The 24958-nt window shown below is 35.3% G+C and overlaps 1 protein-coding gene across 1 annotated transcript in view; it reads left to right on the top strand.

The window, feature by feature from the left end:
- The window catches only part of ralbp1 (ralA binding protein 1), a 66057-nt gene that overhangs the window by 9511 nt on the left and 31588 nt on the right, over positions 1-24958 (top strand). The window contains exons 7-9 of the mRNA XM_046321944.1: positions 144-299; positions 694-855; positions 4335-4466. Of these exons, the coding sequence (XP_046177900.1) occupies positions 144-299; positions 694-855; positions 4335-4466 (450 nt within the window). The remainder of the gene's footprint in view (positions 1-143; positions 300-693; positions 856-4334; positions 4467-24958) is intronic.

The raw sequence follows: 24958 nt of genomic DNA, 5'->3' as shown, positions 1-24958 counted from the left end.
CAGGTGGCAGAGTTCTAGAACAGTGTTTTATTTGTCAGGTGGCAGAGTTCTAGAACGGTGTTTTATTTGTCAGGTGGCAGAGTTCTAGAACGGTGTTTTATTTGTCAGGTGGCAGAGTTCTAGAACGGTGTTTTATTTGTCAGGTGGCAGAGTTCCAGCGTCTCTTAACGGAGGTGCCCCCTGGCAGCCGTCTGCTCCTGTCCTGGCTGGTCACTCACATGGACCATGTTATCACAAGAGAGACCGACACCAAGATGAATATCCAGAATATATCCATCGTACTCAACCCCACTGTACAGGTAATAAGACTGAATTGTATTTGTAGAGCGCATTTTCATTACATACAGGAATCCCATAGATCTGTTCAGGGGAGGGAGGGAGGGAGGGAGGGAGGGAGGGAGGGAGGGAGGGAGGGAGGGAGGGAGGGAGGGAGGGAGGGAGGGAGGGAGAGAAGGGTCCTCAGTGAAATCCTGGCCCAGTTTTTTAGAGCTAATGCATTCCCAACAGGGTGCGATGTTGGTTGCTCCACTTACACTGAACTAGCAGACTTCATTATCACCCTTACAAACTACTAGACTTTTTTTTTTTAGCTCAGAGGGTTAATACTGCGCCAGTGCAATTAATATGCAAGTGACCTATATCCTCCTCTAGTCTCCCGTCTGTCTTTTTGACCCCCTGTCCTCTTTCCTCCAGATTGGTAACAGGGTCCTGTACATGTTCTTCACCCACGTGAGAGAGCTGTTTGGGGACGTGTTTCTGAGGCCCGTATCACGTCCCCTCCGTTGGTCCAATGCTGCCACCATGCCGGCCCTGCCAGAGACGCAGGACAGCATCAAGGAGGAGATACGACGACAGGTTGGGATGGTTTGAACAGATATTTGCAGTACAACTTTAGTCACTGAAGCCGTTTTTAAGGGGCAGTAGATGGTATCTAGGACATTGGTGCTGCTCCAGTAAAAGACTATTGCTGTGGTTTTGTTATTTTGTCCATCTTAATAAAATCTCAGTGGGGACATACAGTATCAGAATTTGTGGGTAATCATTGTGGGTAATCAGACAATAATCATTGTCTGGGTCTGTACGATCTCCAGTGTCTCAATAGGACTTCCTGTGACTTCCTGTTCATCTCTGTATTAAAAGGTAGCCTAGTCGTTCCCCCTCCTCGCCACGATGTACAGCACATCAATGGAGTTGAGCGGAGACGACCGTGGGAGGACTGAACCTCTGACTCCATCCAGACTGTGAATTGTTAAACCCGTAGCTTGTACCTACGTTGGTCTTATGTAGCTTGTACCTACGTTGGTCTTCTGTAGCTTCGTACCTACGTTGGTCTTCTGTAGCTTCGTACCTACGTTGGTCTTCTGTAGCTTCGTACCTACGTTGGTCTTCTGTAGCTTCGTACCTGCGTTGGTCTTCTGTAGCTTCGTACCTGCGTTGGTCTTCTGTAGCTTCGTACCTGCGTTGGTCTTCTGTAGCTTGTACCTACGTTGGTCTTCTGTAGCTTGTATCTACGTTGGTCTTCTGTAGCTTGTATCTACGTTGGTCTTCTGTAGCTTGTATCTACGTTGGTCTTCTGTAGCTTGTACCTGCGTTGGTCTTCTGTAGCTTCGTACCTGCGTTGGTCTTATGTAGCTTCGTGCCTACGTTGGTCTTCTGTAGCTTCGCGCCTACGTTGGTCTTCTGTAGCTTCGTGCCTACGTTGGTCTTATGTAGCTTCGTACCTACGTTGGTCTTATGTAGCTTCGTGCCGTTCTTTGTTTACTGAAATCCATACTTTAAAAAAAAAAACTTAACTTTTTGTTCAAATACAGTTCTCTTTCTGTGGGTCTAAAACCCCTCCAAAAAAAAGGTTCTGTAACATGGTGAAAGACCTGTCGAATACACCTTTCTCTTCACAGCTGCCCATGTCTCTATACCAGGCGGTGTCACAGGAAGGTCTGGAAAAATGTTCAAAAAGACCACATCCACCCAAGCCATAGACTGTTCACTCTACTACCGTACGGCAAGCGGTACCAGAGCACCAAGTCTGGGACCAAAAGGAACCTGAACAGCTTCTAGCCCCAAGCCATAAGACTGAAACAGTTCATCAAAATGGCTACCCAGACGACTGCATTGATCCTTTTTCTTACCACGGACTCTCACGTCGACTCTATGTCCACTCACTGGAGTCGACCCAAATACATACTGGCACTCCCAACACACGCTGCTGCTATTATCCTGATTACCGAGTCACCAATACCCCTACCAACATGTACATATTACCTCAACGACCTCGTACCCCTGCACAATCAGTCCGTATAGGTACTCTTTGTATATAGCCTCGTTATTGCTAGTGTGATTGTGAAGCAACACACTACTGTTATTCCTCTCACTATTATTATTCATTATTATTATTCATTATTATTATTATTTATTATTATTATTATTTATTATTATTTATTATTATTTATTATTATTATTATTTATTATTATTTATTATTATTCATTATTATTCATTATTATTTATTATTATTTATTATTATTCATTATTATTATTCATTATTATTATGTAGCATTATTTATTATGATTAATGATCATTATTTATTATTATTACTATTCATTATTATTATTTATTATTAATTATTATTAATTATTATTATTATTATTATTAATTATTATTATTTATTATTATTATTAATTATTATTATTTATTATTATTTATTATTATTATTCGTTATTATTCATTATTATTATTCATTATTATTATTAATTATTATTAATTATTATTATTATTCATTATTATTATTTATTATTATTTATTATTATTAATTATTATTATTATTTATTATTATTATTTATTATTATTATTAATTATTATTTATTATTATTATTATTATTATTATTATTAATTATTATTATTAATTATTATTATTTATTATTATTATTATTAATTATTATTATTTATTATTATTATTATGTATATTATTATTTATTATTATTTATTATTATTATTATTAATTATTTTTAATTATTATTTATTATTATTATTCGTTATTATTCATTATTAGTATTTATTATTATTATTATTTATTATTATTATTTATTATTATTTATTATTATTATTCGTTATTATTTATTATTATTATTTATTATTATTTATTATTATTATTTATTATTATTTATTATTATTATTCGTTATTATTCATTATTATTATTCATTATTATTATTCATTATTATTATTCATTATTATTATTTATTATTATTATTCGTTATTATTCATTATTATTATTTATTATTATTATGTAGCATTATTTATTATTATTATTATTAATTATTATTATTTATTATTCATTGTTTTATTATTATTATTCATTATTATTATTAATATTATTAATGATTATTATTGAATAATATGATTGTGATGATTATTATTGAATAATAATAATGAATAATAAATAATAATAGTGAGAGGAATAACAGTAGTGTGTTGCTTCACAATCACACTAGCAATAACGAGGCTATATACAAAGAGTACCTGTACAGAGTGAATGTGCAGGGGTACGAGGTCGTTGAGGTAATATGTACATGTTGGTAGGGGTATTATTCCATTATAAACCCCAGGAAGAGTAGCTGCTGCCTTGGCAACAGGAACTAATGGGGATCCATAATAAACCTCAGGAAGAGTAGCTGCTGCCTTGGCAGGAACTAATGGGGATCCATAATAAACCCCAGGAAGAGTAGCTGCTGCCTTGACAGGAACTAATGGGGATCCATAATAAACCCCGGGAAGAGTAGCTGCTATCTTGGCAGGAACTAATGGGGATCCATAATAAACCCCAGGAAGAGTAGCTGCTGCCTTGGCAGGAACTAATGGGGATCCATAATAAACCCCAGGAAGAGTAGCTGCTGCCTTGCCAGGAACTAATGGGGATCCATAATAAACACAGATGTCTCAGGTTTTGAGTGCAAGTGGCTTGCTGACTACCGGAATCCACCTGTGGGATCGTCTGAGGAGTATTTCTGTCAGTAATAAAGCCCTTTTGTGGGAGAAAAAAATAATAATTCTGATTGGCTGGGCCTGGCTCCTCAGTGGATGGGGACTATGTCATCCCCAGCCCACCCATGACTCCACCCCTGAGAGGTCATGTGAAATCCATGGCCTAATTTATTATATATATTTTTTTTAATTGACTTGATTTCCTTCTAAAAACTGTAACTCTTTGAAATTGTTGCATGTTGTGTTTTTATATTTTTGTTCAGTGTAACATATTGTGTAGTTAATATTAAAGGTTATATTGTGTAGTTAATATTAAAGGTTACTATAATTCTGTATGATAATGTCTCCCCCCCTAGGAGTTCCTGCTGAACTGCCTTCACAGAGACCTCCAGGCTGGGGTGAAGGATCTGTCCAAAGAAGAGAGGCTCTGGGAGGTCCAACGAATCCTCACCGCTTTAAAACGCAAACTACGGGAGGCGAAGAGACAGGCAAGGACACACACACAACATACAGAGCATTCGGAAAATGGATTCAGATTTCTTCCTTCATCCACATTTTGTTACGTTACAGCCTCATCCTTAAATGGATTATATAAAACATGTTCCTCATCAATCTACACACAATACCCCATAATGACATCAGAATAGCCCATAATGACATCACAATCCCCCATGATGACATCAGAATAGCCCATAATGACATCACAATCCCCCATGATGACATCAGAATAGCCCATAATGACATCACAATCCCCCATGATGACATCAGAATAGCCCATAATGACATCACAATACCCCATAATGACAAAGCGAAATCATTTCTTTTTTTTTTTTTATGGAAAAAATTATAATTCTTTTACAACTTGATTGAAGTCCACCTGTGGTAAATTCATTTGATTGGACATGATTTGGAAAGAGACACACCTGGCTATATGACGTCAGAGCAAAAACCAAGCCATGAGGTCGAAGGAATTGTCCGTTCGAGCTCCGAGACAGGATTACGTTGAGGCACAACGTAACAAAATGTGGAAAAAGGTCAAGGGGTCTGAATACTTTCTGAATGCTCTGTAGATGTATATATGGCTCAAAACACATGATTTATGTTTTAGCCGTTGAAGAAGCAGCAGGTACTCTTCCTGGGGGTCCACACCAAAATAGAACTTGACAAAATATCGAACACTACAAGGACAACAATACAACATGAAACTCAGAACACTACTACTAGAGAACAATACGACTGTTTTAAAAACAATTATGATCATTAGAAAGAGAAAATAAAGACATAAATATCCTGTGTATATAGCCATGTTATTTTTTACTCTGTTATTCACTGTCATTATTTATTAGTATTTTATTCTTTAACTCTGCATTGTTGGAAAAGGACCCGTCAGTCAGCATTTCACTGTTACTTCTACACTTGTTGTCTACACAGCATGTGACAAATAAGATTTGATTTTGATTTAAAGGTCAGCTGATTTTTAGTGTGCTGTGATAAGATAATGAATTTGAATAATTGATCTGCACCAAGTTGGTTTGCCTGCCAGACAGTTTTAGAGGAACGGTTGAATTCCATTCAAACAAAGCAGTCGATCCACAGGTAGACAGACTCTGGCTGATGTCAGTTGATGGTAGGACTTAGACCAATTGGAAATGTAGCAAGTACTGCTCTTGGATTATTTGTCATTTATAGTCTGTTTACATATATTTTAGAGGCTATTTATTTATATTTATATTCTATTTATACAGAACACTGGTACAAAATAACTTTTATAAACTCTAGAATTAATTGACAACATTTTAGGTTGACAATAATTCACATGACTTATTTTCCTACATATATCCAGTCATATGACCAGGGTTAGAGGTTCTATTCATTCTATTTACCAGGGTTAGAGGTTCTATTCATTCTATTTACCAGGGTTAGAGGTTCTATTCATTCTATTTACCAGTCATATTACCAGGGTTAGAGGTTCTATTCATTCTATTTACCAGTCATATGACCAGGGTTAGAGGTTCTATTCATTCTATTTACCAGGGTTAGAGGTTCTATTCATTCTATTTACCAGTCATATGACCAGGGTTAGAGGTTCTATTCATTCTATTTACCAGTCATATTACCAGGGTTAGAGGTTCTATTCATTCTATTTACCAGGGTTAAAGGTTCTATTCATTCTATTTACCAGTCATATTACCAGGGTTAGAGGTTCTATTCATTCTATTTACCAGGGTTAGAGGTTCTATTCATTCTATTTACCAGGGTTAGAGGTTCTATTCATTCTATTTACCAGTCATATTACCAGGGTTAGAGGTTCTATTCATTCTATTTACCAGGGTTAGAGGTTCTATTCATTCTATTTACCAGGGTTAGAGGTTCTATTCATTCTATTTACCAGGGTTAGAGGTTCTATTCATTCTATTTACCAGGGTTAGAGGTTCTATTCATTCTATTTACCAGGGTTAGAGGTTCTATTCATTCTATTTACCAGGGTTAGAGGTTCTATTCATTCTATTTACCAGTCATATTACCAGGGTTAGAGGTTCTATTCATTCTATTTACCAGGGTTAGAGGTTCTATTCATTCTATTTACCAGTCATATTACCAGGGTTAGAGGTTCTATTCATTCTATTTACCAGGGTTAGAGGTTCTATTCATTCTATTTACCAGGGTTAGAGGTTCTATTCATTCTATTTACCAGGGTTAGAGGTTCTATTCATTCTATTTACCAGGGTTAGAGGTTCTATTCATTCTATTTACCAGGGTTAGAGGTTCTATTCATTCTATTTACCAGGGTTAGAGGTTCTATTCATTCTATTTACCAGTCATATTACCAGGGTTAGAGGTTCTATTCATTCTATTTACCAGGGTTAGAGGTTCTATTCATTCTATTTACCAGTCATATTACCAGGGTTAGAGGTTCTATTCATTCTATTTACCAGGGTTAGAGGTTCTATTCATTCTATTTACCAGGGTTAGAGGTTCTATTCATTCTATTTACCAGGGTTAGAGGTTCTATTCATTCTATTTACCAGGGTTAGAGGTTCTATTCATTCTATTTACCAGGGTTAGAGGTTCTATTCATTCTATTTACCAGGGTTAGAGATTCTATTCATTCTATTTACCAGGGTTAGAGGTTCTATTCATTCTATTTACCAGGGTTAGAGGTTCTATTCATTCTATTTACCAGTCATATTACCAGGGTTAGAGGTCCTATTCATTCTATTTACCAGGGTTAGAGGTTCTATTCATTCTATTTACCAGGGTTAGAGGTTCTATTCATTCTATTTAACAGGGTTAGAGGTTCTATTCATTCTATTTACCAGGGTTAGAGGTTCTATTCATTCTATTTACCAGGGTAGAGGTTCTATTCATTCTATTTACCAGTCATATTACCAGGGTTAGAGGTTCTATTCATTCTATTTACCAGGGTTAGAGGTTCTATTCATTCTATTTACCAGGGTTAGAGGTTCTATTCATTCTATTTACCAGTCATATTACCAGGGTTAGAGGTTCTATTCATTCTATTTACCAGGGTTAGAGGTTCTATTCATTCTATTTACCAGTCATATTACCAGGGTTAGAGGTTCTATTCATTCTATTTACCAGTCATATTACCAGGGTTAGAGGTTCTATTCATTCTATTTACCAGGGTTAGAGGTTCTATTCATTCTATTTACCAGGGTTAGAGGTTCTATTCATTCTATTTACCAGGGTTAGAGGTTCTATTCATTCTATTTACCAGTCATATTACCAGGGTTAGAGGTTCTATTCATTCTATTTACCAGTCATATTACCAGGGTTAGAGGTTCTATTCATTCTATTTACCAGGGTTAGAGGTTCTATTCATTCTATTTACCAGGGTTAGAGGTTCTATTCATTCTATTTACCAGGGTTAGAGGTTCTATTCATTCTATTTACCAGGGTTAGAGGTTCTATTCATTCTATTTACCAGTCATATTACCAGGGTTAGAGGTTCTATTCATTCTATTTACCAGGGTTAGAGGTTCTATTCATTCTATTTACCAGTCATATTACCAGGGTTAGAGGTTCTATTCATTCTATTTACCAGGGTTAGAGGTTCTATTCATTCTATTTACCAGGGTTAGAGGTTCTATTCATTCTATTTACCAGGGTTAGAGGTTCTATTCATTCTATTTACCAGGGTTAGAGGTTCTATTCATTCTATTTACCAGGGTTAGAGGTTCTATTCATTCTATTTACCAGTCATATTACCAGGGTTAGAGGTTCTATTCATTCTATTTACCAGGGTTAGAGGTTCTATTCATTCTATTTACCAGTCATATTACCAGGGTTAGATGTTCTATTCATTCTATTTACCAGGGTTAGAGGTTCTATTCATTCTATTTACCAGTCATATTACCAGGGTTAGAGGTTCTATTCATTCTATTTACCAGGGTTAGAGGTTCTATTCATTCTATTTACCAGGGTTAGAGGTTCTATTCATTCTATTTACCAGTCATATTACCAGGGTTAGAGGTTCTATTCATTCTATTTACCAGGGTTAGAGGTTCTATTCATTCTATTTACCAGTCATATTACCAGGGTTAGAGGTTCTATTCATTCTATTTACCAGGGTTAGAGGTTCTATTCATTCTATTTACCAGTCATATTACCAGGGTTAGAGGTTCTATTCATTCTATTTACCAGGGTTAGAGGTTCTATTCATTCTATTTACCAGTCATATTACCAGGGTTAGATGTTCTATTCATTCTATTTACCAGGGTTAGAGGTTCTATTCATTCTATTTACCAGTCATATTACCAGGGTTAGAGGTTCTATTCATTCTATTTACCAGGGTTAGAGATTCTATTCATTCTATTTACCAGGGTTAGAGGTTCTATTCATTCTATTTACCAGTCATATTACCAGGGTTAGAGGTTCTATTCATTCTATTTACCAGGGTTAGAGGTTCTATTCATTCTATTTACCAGTCATATTACCAGGGTTAGAGGTTCTATTCATTCTATTTACCAGTCATATTACCAGGGTTAGAGGTTCTATTCATTCTATTTACCAGGGTTAGAGGTTCTATTCATTCTATTTACCAGGGTTAGAGGTTCTATTCATTCTATTTACCAGGGTTAGAGGTTCTATTCATTCTATTTACCAGTCATATTACCAGGGTTAGAGGTTCTATTCATTCTATTTACCAGGGTTAGAGGTTCTATTCATTCTATTTACCAGGGTTAGAGGTTCTATTCATTCTATTTACCAGGGTTAGAGGTTCTATTCATTCTATTTACCAGGGTTAGAGGTTCTATTCATTCTATTTACCAGGGTTAGAGGTTCTATTCATTCTATTTACCAGTCATATTACCAGGGTTAGAGGTTCTATTCATTCTATTTACCAGGGTTAGAGGTTCTATTCATTCTATTTACCAGGGTTAGAGGTTCTATTCATTCTATTTACCAGGGTTAGGGGTTCTATTCATTCTATTTACCAGTCATATTACCAGGGTTAGAGGTTCTATTCATTCTATTTACCAGGGTTAGAGGTTCTATTCATTCTATTTACCAGTCATATTACCAGGGTTAGAGGTTCTATTCATTCTATTTACCAGGGTTAGAGGTTCTATTCATTCTATTTACCAGGGTTAGAGGTTCTATTCATTCTATTTACCAGGGTTAGAGGTTCTATTCATTCTATTTACCAGTCATATTACCAGGGTTAGAGGTTCTATTCATTCTATTTACCAGGGTTAGAGGTTCTATTCATTCTATTTACCAGTCATATTACCAGGGTTAGATGTTCTATTCATTCTATTTACCAGGGTTAGAGGTTCTATTCATTCTATTTACCAGTCATATTACCAGGGTTAGATGTTCTATTCATTCTATTTACCAGGGTTAGAGGTTCTATTCATTCTATTTCAGGGTTAGAGGTTCTATTCATTCTATTTACCAGGGTTAGAGGTTCTATTCATTCTATTTACCAGGGTTAGAGGTTCTATTCATTCTATTTACCAGTCATATTACCAGGGTTAGAGGTTCTATTCATTCTATTTACCAGGGTTAGAGGTTCTATTCATTCTATTTACCAGGGTTAGAGGTTCTATTCATTCTATTTACCAGGGTTAGAGGTTCTATTCATTCTATTTACCAGGGTTAGAGGTTCTATTCATTCTATTTACCAGGGTTAGAGGTTCTATTCATTCTATTTACCAGTCATATTACCAGGGTTAGAGGTTCTATTCATTCTATTTACCAGGGTTAGAGGTTCTATTCATTCTATTTACCAGTCATATTACCAGGGTTAGAGGTTCTATTCATTCTATTTACCAGGGTTAGAGGTTCTATTCATTCTATTTACCAGGGTTAGAGGTTCTATTCATTCTATTTACCAGGGTTAGAGGTTCTATTCATTCTATTTACCAGTCATATTACCAGGGTTAGAGGTTCTATTCATTCTATTTACCAGGGTTAGAGGTTCTATTCATTCTATTTACCAGTCATATTACCAGGGTTAGAGGTTCTATTCATTCTATTTACCAGGGTTAGAGGTTCTATTCATTCTATTTACCTTAGAGGTTCTATTCATTCTATTTACCAGGGTTAGAGGTTCTATTCATTCTATTTACCAGGGTTAGAGGTTCTATTCATTCTATTTACCAGGGTTAGAGGTTCTATTCATTCTATTTACCAGTCATATTACCAGGGTTAGAGGTTCTATTCATTCTATTTACCAGGGTTAGAGGTTCTATTCATTCTATTTACCAGGGTTAGAGGTTCTATTCATTCTATTTACCAGGGTTAGAGGTTCTATTCATTCTATTTACCAGTCATATTACCAGGGTTAGAGGTTCTATTCATTCTATTTACCAGGGTTAGAGGTTCTATTCATTCTATTTACCAGGGTTAGAGGTTCTATTCATTCTATTTACCAGGGTTAGAGGTTCTATTCATTCTATTTACCAGGGTTAGAGGTTCTATTCATTCTATTTACCAGTCATATTACCAGGGTTAGAGGTTCTATTCATTCTATTTACCAGGGTTAGAGGTTCTATTCATTCTATTTACCAGTCATATTACCAGGGTTAGAGGTTCTATTCATTCTATTTACCAGGGTTAGAGGTTCTATTCATTCTATTTACCAGGGTTAGAGGTTCTATTCATTCTATTTACCAGGGTTAGAGGTTCTATTCATTCTATTTACCAGGGTTAGAGGTTCTATTCATTCTATTTACCAGTCATATTACCAGGGTTAGAGGTTCTATTCATTCTATTTACCAGGGTTAGAGGTTCTATTCATTCTATTTACCAGTCATATTACCAGGGTTAGATGTTCTATTCATTCTATTTACCAGGGTTAGAGGTTCTATTCATTCTATTTACCAGTCATATTACCAGGGTTAGAGGTTCTATTCATTCTATTTACCAGGGTTAGAGGTTCTATTCATTCTATTTACCAGGGTTAGAGGTTCTATTCATTCTATTTACCAGGGTTAGAGGTTCTATTCATTCTATTTACCAGGGTTAGAGGTTCTATTCATTCTATTTACCAGGGTTAGAGGTTCTATTCATTCTATTTACCAGGGTTAGAGGTTCTATTCATTCTATTTACCAGTCATATTACCAGGGTTAGAGGTTCTTTTCATTCTATTTACCAGGGTTAGAGGTTCTATTCATTCTATTTACCAGGGTTAGAGGTTCTATTCATTCTATTTACCAGGGTTAGAGGTTCTATTCATTCTATTTACCAGGGTTAGAGGTTCTATTCATTCTATTTACCAGGGTTAGAGGTTCTATTCATTCTATTTACCAGGGTTAGAGGTTCTATTCATTCTATTTACCAGGGTTAAAGGTTCTATTCATTCTATTTACCAGGGTTAGAGGTTCTATTCATTCTATTTACCAGGGTTAAAGGTTCTATTCATTCTATTTACCAGTCATATTACCAGGGTTAGAGGTTCTATTCATTCTATTTACCAGGGTTAGAGGTTCTATTCATTCTATTTACCAGTCATATTACCAGGGTTAGATGTTCTATTCATTCTATTTACCAGGGTTAGAGGTTCTATTCATTCTATTTACCAGTCATATTACCAGGGTTAGAGGTTCTATTCATTCTATTTACCAGGGTTAGAGGTTCTATTCATTCTATTTACCAGGGTTAGAGGTTCTATTCATTCTATTTACCAGGGTTAGAGGTTCTATTCATTCTATTTACCAGGGTTAGAGGTTCTATTCATTCTATTTACCAGGGTTAGAGGTTCTATTCATTCTATTTACCAGGGTTAGAGGTTCTATTCATTCTATTTACCAGTCATATTACCAGGGTTAGAGGTTCTATTCATTCTATTTACCAGGGTTAGAGGTTCTATTCATTCTATTTCAGTCATATTACCAGGGTTAGAGGTTCTTTTCATTCTATTTACCAGGGTTAGAGGTTCTATTCATTCTATTTACCAGGGTTAGAGGTTCTATTCATTCTATTTACCAGGGTTAGAGGTTCTATTCATTCTATTTACCAGGGTTAGAGGTTCTATTCATTCTATTTACCAGGGTTAGAGGTTCTATTCATTCTATTTACCAGGGTTAGAGGTTCTATTCATTCTATTTACCAGGGTTAAAGGTTCTATTCATTCTATTTCATTCATTTACCAGGGTTAGAGGTTCTATTCATTCTATTTACCAGGGTTAGAGGTTCTATTATTCATTCAGTCATTTACCAGGGTTAGAGGTTCTATTCATTCTATTTACCAGGGTTAGAGGTTCTATTCATTCTATTTACCAGGGTTAGAGGTTCTATTCATTCTATTTACCAGGGTTAAAGGTTCTATTCATTCATTTACCAGTCATATTACCAGGGTTAGAGGTTCTATTCATTCTATTTACCAGGGTTAGAGGTTCTATTCATTCTATTTACCAGGGTTAGAGGTTCTATTCATTCTATTTACCAGGGTTAGAGGTTCTATTCATTCTATTTACCAGGGTTAGAGGTTCTATTCATTCTATTTACCAGTCATATTACCAGGGTTAGAGGTTCTATTCATTCTATTTACCAGGGTTAGAGGTTCTATTCATTCTATTTACCAGGGTTAGAGGTTCTATTCATTCTATTTACCAGTCATATTACCAGGGTTAGAGGTTCTATTCATTCTATTTACCAGGGTTAGAGGTTCTATTCATTCTATTTACCAGGGTTAGAGGTTCTATTCATTCTATTTACCAGGGTTAGAGGTTCTATTCATTCTATTTACCAGGGTTAGAGGTTCTATTCATTCTATTTACCAGGGTTAGAGGTTCTATTCATTCTATTTACCAGTCATATTACCAGGGTTAGAGGTTCTATTCATTCTATTTACCAGGGTTAGAGGTTCTATTCATTCTATTTACCAGTCATATTACCAGGGTTAGAGGTTCTATTCATTCTATTTACCAGGGTTAGAGGTTCTATTCATTCTATTTACCAGGGTTAGAGGTTCTATTCATTCTATTTACCAGTCATATTACCAGGGTTAGAGGTTCTATTCATTCTATTTACCAGGGTTAGAGGTTCTATTCATTCTATTTACCAGTCATATTACCAGGGTTAGAGGTTCTATTCATTCTATTTACCAGGGTTAGAGGTTCTATTCATTCTATTTACCAGGGTTAGAGGTTCTATTCATTCTATTTACCAGGGTTAGAGGTTCTATTCATTCTATTTACCAGGGTTAGAGGTTCTATTCATTCTATTTACCAGGGTTAGAGGTTCTATTCATTCTATTTACCAGGGTTAGAGGTTCTATTCATTCTATTTACCAGTCATATTACCAGGGTTAGAGGTTCTATTCATTCTATTTACCAGGGTTAGAGGTTCTATTCATTCTATTTACCAGGGTTAGAGGTTCTATTCATTCTATTTACCAGGGTTAGAGGTTCTATTCATTCTATTTACCAGGGTTAGAGGTTCTATTCATTCTATTTACCAGTCATATTACCAGGGTTAGAGGTTCTATTCATTCTATTTACCAGGGTTAAAGGTTCTATTCATTCTATTTACCAGGGTTAGAGGTTCTATTCATTCTATTTACCAGGGTTAAAGGTTCTATTCATTCTATTTACCAGTCATATTACCAGGGTTAGAGGTTCTATTAATTCTATTTACCAGGGTTAGAGGTTCTATTCATTCTATTTACCAGCAGGGTTAGAGGTTCTATTCATTCTATTTACCAGGGTTAAAGGTTCTATTCATTCTATTTACCAGTCATATTACCAGGGTTAGAGGTTCTATTCATTCTATTTACCAGGGTTAGAGGTTCTATTCATTCTATTTACCAGGGTTAGAGGTTCTATTCATTCTATTTACCAGGGTTAGAGGTTCTATTCATTCTATTTACCAGTCATATTACCAGGGTTAGATGTTCTATTCATTCTATTTACCAGGGTTAGAGGTTCTATTCATTCTATTTACCAGTCATATTACCAGGGTTAGATGTTCTATTCATTCTATTTACCAGGGTTAGAGGTTCTATTCATTCTATTTACCAGGGTTAGAGGTTCTATTCATTCTATTTACCAGTCATATTACCAGGGTTAGAGGTTCTATTCATTCTATTTACCAGGGTTAGAGGTTCTATTCATTCTATTTACCAGGGTTAGAGGTTCTATTCATTCTATTTACCAGGGTTAGAGGTTCTATTCATTCTATTTACCAGTCATATTACCAGGGTTAGAGGTTCTATTCATTCTATTTACCAGGGTTAGAGGTTCTATTCATTCTATTTACCAGTCATATTACCAGGGTTAGAGGTTCTATTCATTCTATTTACCAGGGTTAGAGGTTCTATTCATTCTATTTACCAGGGTTAGAGGTTCTATTCATTCTATTTACCAGGGTTAGAGGTTCTATTCATTCTATTTACCAGGGTTAGAGGTTCTATTCATTCTATTTACCAGTCATATTACCAGGGTTAGAGGTTCTATTCATTCTATTTACCAGGTTAGAGGTTCTATTCATTCTATTTACCAGGGTTAGAGGTTCTATTCATTCTATTTACCAGGGTTAGAGGTTCTATTCATTCTATTTACCAGGGTTAGAGGTTCTATTCATTCTATTTACCAGGGTTAGAGGTTCTATTCATTCTATTTACCAGGGTTAGAGGTTCTATTCATTCTATTTACCAGTCATATTACCAGGGTTAGAGGTTCTATTCATTCTATTTACCAGGGTTAGAGGTTCTATTCATTCTATTTACCAGTCATATTACCAGGGTTAGAGGTTCTATTCATTCTATTTACCAGGGTTAGAGGTTCTATTCATTCTATTTACCAGGGTTAGAGGTTCTATTCATTCTATTTACCAGGGTTAGAGGTTCTATTCATTCTATTTACCAGTCATATTACCAGGGTTAGAGGTTCTATTCATTCTATTTACCAGGGTTAGAGGTTCTATTCATTCTATTTACCAGTCATATTACCAGGGTTAGAGGTTCTATTCATTCTATTTACCAGGGTTAGAGGTTCTATTCATTCTATTTACCAGGGTTAGAGGTTCTATTCATTCTATTTACCAGGGTTAGAGGTTCTATTCATTCTATTTACCAGGGTTAGAGGTTCTATTCATTCTATTTACCAGGGTTAGAGGTTCTATTCATTCTATTTACCAGGGTTAGAGGTTCTATTCATTCTATTTACCAGTCATATTACCAGGGTTAGAGGTTCTATTCATTCTATTTACCAGGGTTAGAGGTTCTATTCATTCTATTTACCAGGGTTAGAGGTTCTATTCATTCTATTTACCAGGGTTAGAGGTTCTATTCATTCTATTTACCAGTCATATTACCAGGGTTAGAGGTTCTATTCATTCTATTTACCAGGGTTAGAGGTTCTATTCATTCTATTTACCAGGGTTAGAGGTTCTATTCATTCTATTTACCAGGGTTAGAGGTTCTATTCATTCTATTTACCAGGGTTAGAGGTTCTATTCATTCTATTTACCAGTCATATTACCAGGGTTAGAGGTTCTATTCATTCTATTTACCAGGGTTAGAGGTTCTATTCATTCTATTTACCAGTCATATTACCAGGGTTAGAGGTTCTATTCATTCTATTTACCAGGGTTAGAGGTTCTATTCATTCTATTTACCAGGGTTAGAGGTTCTATTCATTCTATTTACCAGGGTTAGAGGTTCTATTCATTCTATTTACCAGGGTTAGAGGTTCTATTCATTCTATTTACCAGTCATATTACCAGGGTTAGAGGTTCTATTCATTCTATTTACCAGGGTTAGAGGTTCTATTCATTCTATTTACCAGTCATATTACCAGGGTTAGATGTTCTATTCATTCTATTTACCAGGGTTAGAGGTTCTATTCATTCTATTTACCAGTCATATTACCAGGGTTAGAGGTTCTATTCATTCTATTTACCAGGGTTAGAGGTTCTATTCATTCTATTTACCAGGGTTAGAGGTTCTATTCATTCTATTTACCAGGGTTAGAGGTTCTATTCATTCTATTTACCAGTCATATTACCAGGGTTAGAGGTTCTATTCATTCTATTTACCAGGGTTAGAGGTTCTATTCATTCTATTTACCAGGGTTAGAGGTTCTATTCATTCTATTTACCAGGGTTAAAGGTTCTATTCATTCTATTTACCAGGGTTAGAGGTTCTATTCATTCTATTTACCAGGGTTAGAGGTTCTATTCATTCTATTTACCAGTCATATTACCAGGGTTAGAGGTTCTATTCATTCTATTTACCAGGGTTAGAGGTTCTATTCATTCTATTTACCAGGGTTAGAGGTTCTATTCATTCTATTTACCAGGGTTAGAGGTTCTATTCATTCTATTTACCAGGGTTAGAGGTTCTATTCATTCTATTTACCAGTCATATTACCAGGGTTAGAGGTTCTTTTCATTCTATTTACCAGGGTTAGAGGTTCTATTCATTCTATTTACCAGGGTTAGAGGTTCTATTCATTCTATTTACCAGGGTTAGAGGTTCTATTCATTCTATTTACCAGGGTTAGAGGTTCTATTCATTCTATTTACCAGGGTTAGAGGTTCTATTCATTCTATTTACCAGGGTTAGAGGTTCTATTCATTCTATTTACCAGGGTTAGAGGTTCTATTCATTCTATTTACCAGGGTTAGAGGTTCTATTCATTCTATTTACCAGGGTTAGAGGTTCTATTCATTCTATTTACCAGGGTTAGAGGTTCTATTCATTCTATTTACCAGGGTTAGAGGTTCTATTCATTCTATTTACCAGTCATATTACCAGGGTTAGAGGTTCTATTCATTCTATTTACCAGGGTTAGAGGTTCTATTCATTCTATTTACCAGGGTTAGAGGTTCTATTCATTCTATTTACCAGGGTTAAAGGTTCTATTCATTCTATTTACCAGGGTTAGAGGTTCTATTCATTCTATTTACCAGGGTTAAAGGTTCTATTCATTCTATTTACCAGTCATATTACCAGGGTTAGAGGTTCTATTAATTCTATTTACCTGGGTTAGAGGTTCTATTCATTCTATTTACCAGGGTTAGAGGTTCTATTCATTCTATTTACCAGGGTTAAAGGTTCTATTCATTCTATTTACCAGTCATATTACCAGGGTTAGAGGTTCTATTCATTCTATTTACCAGGGTTAGAGGTTCTATTCATTCTATTTACCAGGGTTAGAGGTTCTATTCATTCTATTTACCAGGGTTAGAGGTTCTATTCATTCTATTTACCAGGGTTAGAGGTTCTATTCATTCTATTTACCAGGGTTAGAGGTTCTATTCATTCTATTTACCAGGGTTAGAGGTTCTATTCATTCTATTTACCAGGGTTAGAGGTTCTATTCATTCTATTTACCAGGGTTAGAGGTTCTATTCATTCTATTTACCAGGGTTAGAGGTTCTATTCATTCTATTTACCAGGGTTAAAGGTTCTATTCATTCTATTTACCAGTCATATTACCAGGGTTAGAGGTTCTATTCATTCTATTTACCAGGGTTAGAGGTTCTATTCATTCTATTTACCAGGGTTAGAGGTTCTATTCATTCTATTTACCAGGGTTAGAGGTTCTATTCATTCTATTTACCAGTCATATTACCAGGGTTAGATGTTCTATTCATTCTATTTACCAGGGTTAGAGGTTCTATTCATTCTATTTACCAGTCATATTACCAGGGTTAGAGGTTCTATTCATTCTATTTACCAGGGTTAGAGGTTCTATTCATTCTATTTACCAGGGTTAGAGGTTCTATTCATTCTATTTACCAGTCATATTACCAGGGTTAGAGGTTCTATTCATTCTATTTACCAGGGTTAGAGGTTCTATTCATTCTATTTACCAGGGTTAGAGGTTCTATTCATTCTATTTACCAGGGTTAGAGGTTCTATTCATTCTATTTACCAGTCATATTACCAGGGTTAGATGTTCTATTCATTCTATTTACCAGGGTTAGAGGTTCTATTCATTCTATTTCAGTCATATTACCAGGGTTAGAGGTTCTATTCATTCTATTTACCAGGGTTAGAGGTTCTATTCATTCTATTTACCAGGGTTAGAGGTTCTATTCATTCTATTTACCAGGGTTAAAGGTTCTATTCATTCTATTTACCAGTCATATTACCAGGGTTAGAGGTTCTATTCATTCTATTTACCAGGGTTAGAGGTTCTATTCATTCTATTTACCAGGGTTAGAGGTTCTATTCATTCTATTTACCAGGGTTAGAGGTTCTATTCATTCTATTTACCAGGGTTAGAGGTTCTATTCATTCTATTTACCAGGGTTAAAGGTTCTATTCATTCTATTTACCAGTCATATTACCAGGGTTAGAGGTTCTATTCATTCTATTTACCAGGGTTAGAGGTTCTATTCATTCTATTTACCAGGGTTAGAGGTTCTATTCATTCTATTTACCAGGGTTAAAGGTTCTATTCATTCTATTTACCAGTCATATTACCAGGGTTAGAGGTTCTATTCATTCTATTTACCAGGGTTAGAGGTTCTATTCATTCATTCTATTTACCAGGGTTAGAGGTTCTATTCATTCTATTTACCAGGGTTAGAGGTTCTATTCATTCTATTTACCAGGGTTATAGGTTACCAGGGTTAGAGGTTCTATTCATTCTATTTACCAGGTTCTATTCATTCTATTTACCAGGGTTAGAGGTTCTATTCATTCTATTTACCAGGGTTAGAGGTTCTATTCATTCTATTTACCAGGGTTAGAGGTTCTATTCATTCTATTTACCAGGGTTAGAGGTTCTATTCATTCTATTTACCAGGGTTAGAGGTTCTATTCATTCTATTTACCAGGGTTAGAGGTTCTATTCATTCTATTTACCAGGGTTAGAGGTTCTATTCATTCTATTTACCAGGGTTAGAGGTTCTATTCATTCTATTTACCAGGGTTAGAGGTTCTATTCATATTACCAGGGTTAGAGGTTCTATTCATTCTATTTACCAGGGTTAGAGGTTCTATTCATTCTATTTACCAGGGTTAGAGGTTCTATTCATTCTATTTACCAGGGTTAGAGGTTCTATTCATTCTATTTACCAGTCATATTACCAGGGTTAGATGTTCTATTCATTCTATTTACCAGGGTTAGAGGTTCTATTCATTCTATTTACCAGTCATATTACCAGGGTTAGAGGTTCTATTCATTCTATTTACCAGGGTTAGAGGTTCTATTCATTCTATTTACCAGGTTCTATTCATTCTATTTACCAGGGTTAGAGGTTCTATTCATTCTATTTACCAGGGTTAGAGGTTCTATTCATTCTATTTACCAGGGTTAGAGGTTCTATTCATTCTATTTACCAGGGTTAGAGGTTCTATTCATTCTATTTACCAGGGTTAGAGGTTCTATTCATTCTATTTACCAGGGTTAGAGGTTCTATTCATTCTATTTACCAGTCATATTACCAGGGTTAGAGGTTCTATTCATTCTATTTACCAGGGTTAGAGGTTCTATTCATTCTATTTACCAGGGTTAGAGGTTCTATTCATTCTATTTACCAGGGTTAGAGGTTCTATTCATTCTATTTACCAGGGTTAGAGGTTCTATTCATTCATTCTATTTACCAGGGTTAGAGGTTCTATTCATTCTATTTACCAGGGTTAGAGGTTCTATTCATTCTATTTACCAGGGTTAGAGGTTCTATTCATTCTATTTACCAGGGTTAGAGGTTCTCATTCATTCAGTCATATTACCAGGGTTAGAGGTTCTATTCATTCTATTTACCAGGGTTAGAGGTTCTATTCATTCTATTTACCAGGGTTAGAGGTTCTATTCATTCTATTTACCAGGGTTAGAGGTTCTATTCATTCTATTTACCAGGTTATTACCAGGGTTAGAGGTTCTATTCATTCTATTTACCAGGGTTAGAGGTTCTATTCATTCTATTTACCAGTTCTATTATTCTATTTACCAGGGTTAGAGGTTCTATTCATTCTATTTACCAGGGTTAGAGGTTCTATTCATTCTATTTACCAGGGTTAGAGGTTCTATTCATTCTATTTACCAGGGTTAGAGGTTCTATTCATTCTATTTACCAGGGTTAGAGGTTCTATTCATTCTATTTACCAGGGTTAGAGGTTCTATTCATTCTATTTACCAGGTTCTATTCATTCTATTTACCAGGGTTAGAGGTTCTATTCATTCTATTTACCAGGGTTAGAGGTTCTATTCATTCTATTTACCAGGGTTAGAGGTTCTATTCATTCTATTTACCAGGGTTAGAGGTTCTATTCATTCTATTTACCAGGGTTGGAGGTTCTATTCATTCTATTTACCAGGGTTAGAGGTTCTATTCATTCTATTTACCAGGGTTAGAGGTTCTATTCATTCTATTTACCAGGGTTAGAGGTTCTATTCATTCTATTTACCAGGGTTAGAGGTTCTATTCATTCTATTTACCAGGGTTAGAGGTTCTATTCATTCTATTTACCAGGTTCTATTCATTCTATTTACCAGGGTTAGAGGTTCTATTCATTCTATTTACCAGGGTTAGAGGTTCTATTCATTCTATTTACCAGGGGTTAGAGGTTCTATTATTCATTCAGTCATATTACCAGGGTTAGAGGTTCTATTCATTCTATTTACCAGGGTTAGAGGTTCTATTCATTCTATTTACCAGGGTTAGAGGTTCTATTCATTCTATTTACCAGGGTTGGAGGTTCTATTCATTCTATTTACCAGGGTTAGAGGTTCTATTCATTCTATTTACCAGGGTTAGAGGTTCTATTCATTCTATTTACCAGGGTTAGAGGTTCTATTCATTCTATTTACCAGGGTTAGAGGTTCTATTCATTCTATTTACCAGGGTTAGAGGTTCTATTCATTCTATTTACCAGTCATCATTACCAGGGTTAGAGGTTCTATTCATTCTATTTACCAGGGTTAGAGGTTCTATTCATTCTATTTACCAGGGTTAGAGGTTCTATTCATTCTATTTACCAGGGTTAGAGGTTCTATTCATTCTATTTACCAGGGTTAGAGGTTCTATTCATTCTATTTACCAGGGTTAGAGGTTCTATTCATTCTATTTACCAGGGTTAGAGGTTCTATTCATTCTATTTCTATTTACCAGGGTTAGAGGTTCTATTCATTCTATTTACCAGGGTTAGAGGTTCTATTCATTCTATTTACCAGGGTTAGAGGTTCTATTCATTCTATTTACCAGGGTTAGAGGTTCTATTCATTCTATTTACCAGGGTTAGAGGTTCTATTCATTCTATTTACCAGGGTTAGAGGTTCTATTCATTCTATTTACCAGGGTTAGAGGTTCTATTCATTCTATTTACCAGGGTTAGAGGTTCTATTCATTCTATTTACCAGGGTTAGAGGTTCTATTCATTCTATTTACCAGGGTTAGAGGTTCTATTCATTCATTACCAGGGTTAGAGGTTCTATTCATTCTATTTAGTCCAGGGTTAGAGGTTCTATTCATTCTATTTACCAGGGTTAGAGGTTCTATTCATTCTATTTACCAGGGTTAGAGGTTCTATTCATTCTATTTACCAGGGTTAGAGGTTCTATTCATTCTATTTACCAGGGTTAGAGGTTCTATTCATTCTATTACCAGGGTTAGAGGTTCTATTCATTCTATTTACCAGGGTTAGAGGTTCTATTCATTCTATTTACCAGGGTTAGAGGTTCTATTCATTCTATTTACCAGGGTTAGAGGTTCTATTCATTCTATTTACCAGGGTTAGAGGTTCTATTCATTCTATTTACCAGGGTTAGAGGTTCTATTATTCATTCTATTTACCAGGGTTAGAGGTTCTATTCATTCTATTTACCAGGGTTAGAGGTTCTATTCATTCTATTTACCAGGGTTAGAGGTTCTATTCATTCTATTTACCAGGGTTAGAGGTTCTATTCATTCTGTTACCAGGGTTAGAGGTTCTATTCATTCTATTTACCAGGGTTAGAGGTTCTATTCATTCTATTTACCAGGGTTAGAGGTTCTATTCATTCTATTTCAGTTCTATTTACCAGGGTTAGAGGTTCTATTCATTCTATTTACCAGGGTTAGAGGTTCTATTCATTCTATTTACCAGGGTTAGAGGTTCTATTACTATTTACCAGGGTTAGAGGTTCTATTCATTCTATTTACCAGGGTTAGAGGTTCTATTCATTCTATTTACCAGGGTTAGAGGTTCTATTCATTCTATTTACCAGGGTTAGAGGTTCTATTCATTCTATTTACCAGGGTTAGAGGTTCTATTCATTCTATTTACCAGGGTTAGAGGTTCTATTCATTCTTTACCAGGGTTAGAGGTTCTATTCATTCTATTTACCAGGGTTAGAGGTTCTATTCATTCTATTTACCAGGGTTAGAGGTTCTATTCATTCTATTTACCAGGGTTAGAGGTTCTATTCATTCTATTTACCAGGGTTAGAGGTTCTATTCATTCTATTTACCAGGGTTGGAGGTTCTATTCATTCTATTTACCAGGGTTAGAGGTTCTATTCATTCTATTTACCAGGGTTAGAGGTTCTATTCATTCTATTTACCAGGGTTAGAGGTTCTATTCATTCTATTTACCAGGGTTAGAGGTTCTATTCATTCTATTTACCAGGGTTAGAGGTTCTATTCATTCTATTACCAGTCATATTACCAGGGTTAGAGGATCTATTCATTCTATTTACCAGGGTTAGAGGTTCTATTCATTCTATTTACCAGTCATATTACCAGGGTTAGAGGTTCTATTCATTCTATTTACCAGGGTTAGAGGTTCTATTCATTCTATTTACCAGTCATATTACCAGGGTTAGAGGTTCTATTCATTCTATTTACCAGGGTTAGAGGTTCTATTCATTCTATTTACCAGTCATATTACCAGGGTTAGAGGTTCTATTCATTCTATTTACCAGGGTTAGAGGTTCTATTCATTCTATTTACCAGGGTTAGAGGTTCTATTCATTCTATTTACCAGGGTTAGAGGTTCTATTCATTCTATTTACCAGGGTTAGAGGTTATTCATTTATTTACCAGGGTTAGAGGTTCTATTCATTCTATTTACCAGGGTTAGAGGTTCTATTCATTCTATTTACCAGTCATATTACCAGGGTTAGAGGTTCTATTCATTCTATTTACCAGGGTTAGAGGTTCTATTCATTCTATTTACCAGGGTTAGAGGTTCTATTCATTCTATTTACCAGGGTTAGAGGTTCTATTCATTCTATTTACCAGGGTTAGAGGTTCTATTACCAGGGTTAGAGGATCTATTCATTTACCAGGGTTAGAGGTTCTATTCATTCTATTTACCAGGGTTAGAGGTTCTATTCATTCTATTTACCAGGGTTAGAGGTTCTATTCATTCTATTTACCAGTCATATTACCAGGGTTAGAGGTTCTATTCATTCTATTTACCAGTTCTATTCATTCTATTTACCAGGGTTAGAGGTTCTATTCATTCTATTTACCAGGGTTAGAGGTTCTATTCATTCTATTTACCAGGGTTAGAGGTTCTATTCATTCTATTTACCAGGGTTAGAGGTTCTATTCATTCTATTTACCAGGGTTAGAGGTTCTATTCATTCTATTTACCAGGGTTAGAGGTTCTATTCATTCTATTTACCAGGGTTAGAGGTTCTATTCATTCTATTTACCAGTTCTATTCATTCTATTTACCAGGGTTAGAGGTTCTATTCATTCTATTTACCAGGGTTAGAGGTTCTATTCATTCTATTTACCAGGGTTAGAGGTTCTAGGGTTAGAGGTTCTATTCATTCTATTTACCAGTTCTATTCATTCTATTTACCAGGGTTAGAGGTTCTATTCATTCTATTTACCAGGGTTAGAGGTTCTATTCATTCTATTTACCAGGGTTAGAGGTTCTATTATTCATTTCTATTTACCAGGGTTAGAGGTTCTATTCATTCTATTTACCAGGGTTAAGGTTCTATTCATTCTATTTACCAGTCATATTACCAGGGTTAGAGGTTCTATTCATTCTATTTACCAGGGTTAGAGGTTCTATTCATTCTATTTACCAGGGTTAGAGGTTCTATTCATTCATTCCTATTTACCAGGGTTAGAGGTTCTATTCATTCTATTTACCAGGGTTAGAGGTTCTATTCATTCTATTTACCAGGGTTAGAGGTTCTATTCATTCTATTTACCAGGGTTACAGGTTCTATTCATTCTATTTACCAGTCATATTACCAGGGTTAGAGGTTCTATTCATTCTATTTACCAGGGTTAGAGGTTCTAATATAATAATAAATAATATATGCCATTTAGCAGACGCTTTTATCCAAAGCGACTATTTACCAGTCATATTACCAGGGTTAGAGGTTCTATTCATTCTATTTACCAGGGTTACAGGTTCTATTCATTCTATTTACCAGTCATATTACCAGGGTTAGAGGTTCTATTCATTCTATTTACCAGTCATATTACCAGGGTTAGAGGTTCTATTCATTCTATTTACCAGTCATATTACCAGGGTTAGAGGTTCTATTCATTCTATTTACCAGTCATATTACCAGGGTTAGAGGTTCTATTCATTCTATTTACCAG

This window comes from Oncorhynchus gorbuscha, linkage group LG22 (genome assembly GCF_021184085.1).
Source record: "Oncorhynchus gorbuscha isolate QuinsamMale2020 ecotype Even-year linkage group LG22, OgorEven_v1.0, whole genome shotgun sequence".
Classification (NCBI taxonomy): Eukaryota; Metazoa; Chordata; class Actinopteri; order Salmoniformes; family Salmonidae; genus Oncorhynchus; species Oncorhynchus gorbuscha.
This window is presented reverse-complemented; position numbering and strand designations above follow the sequence as displayed.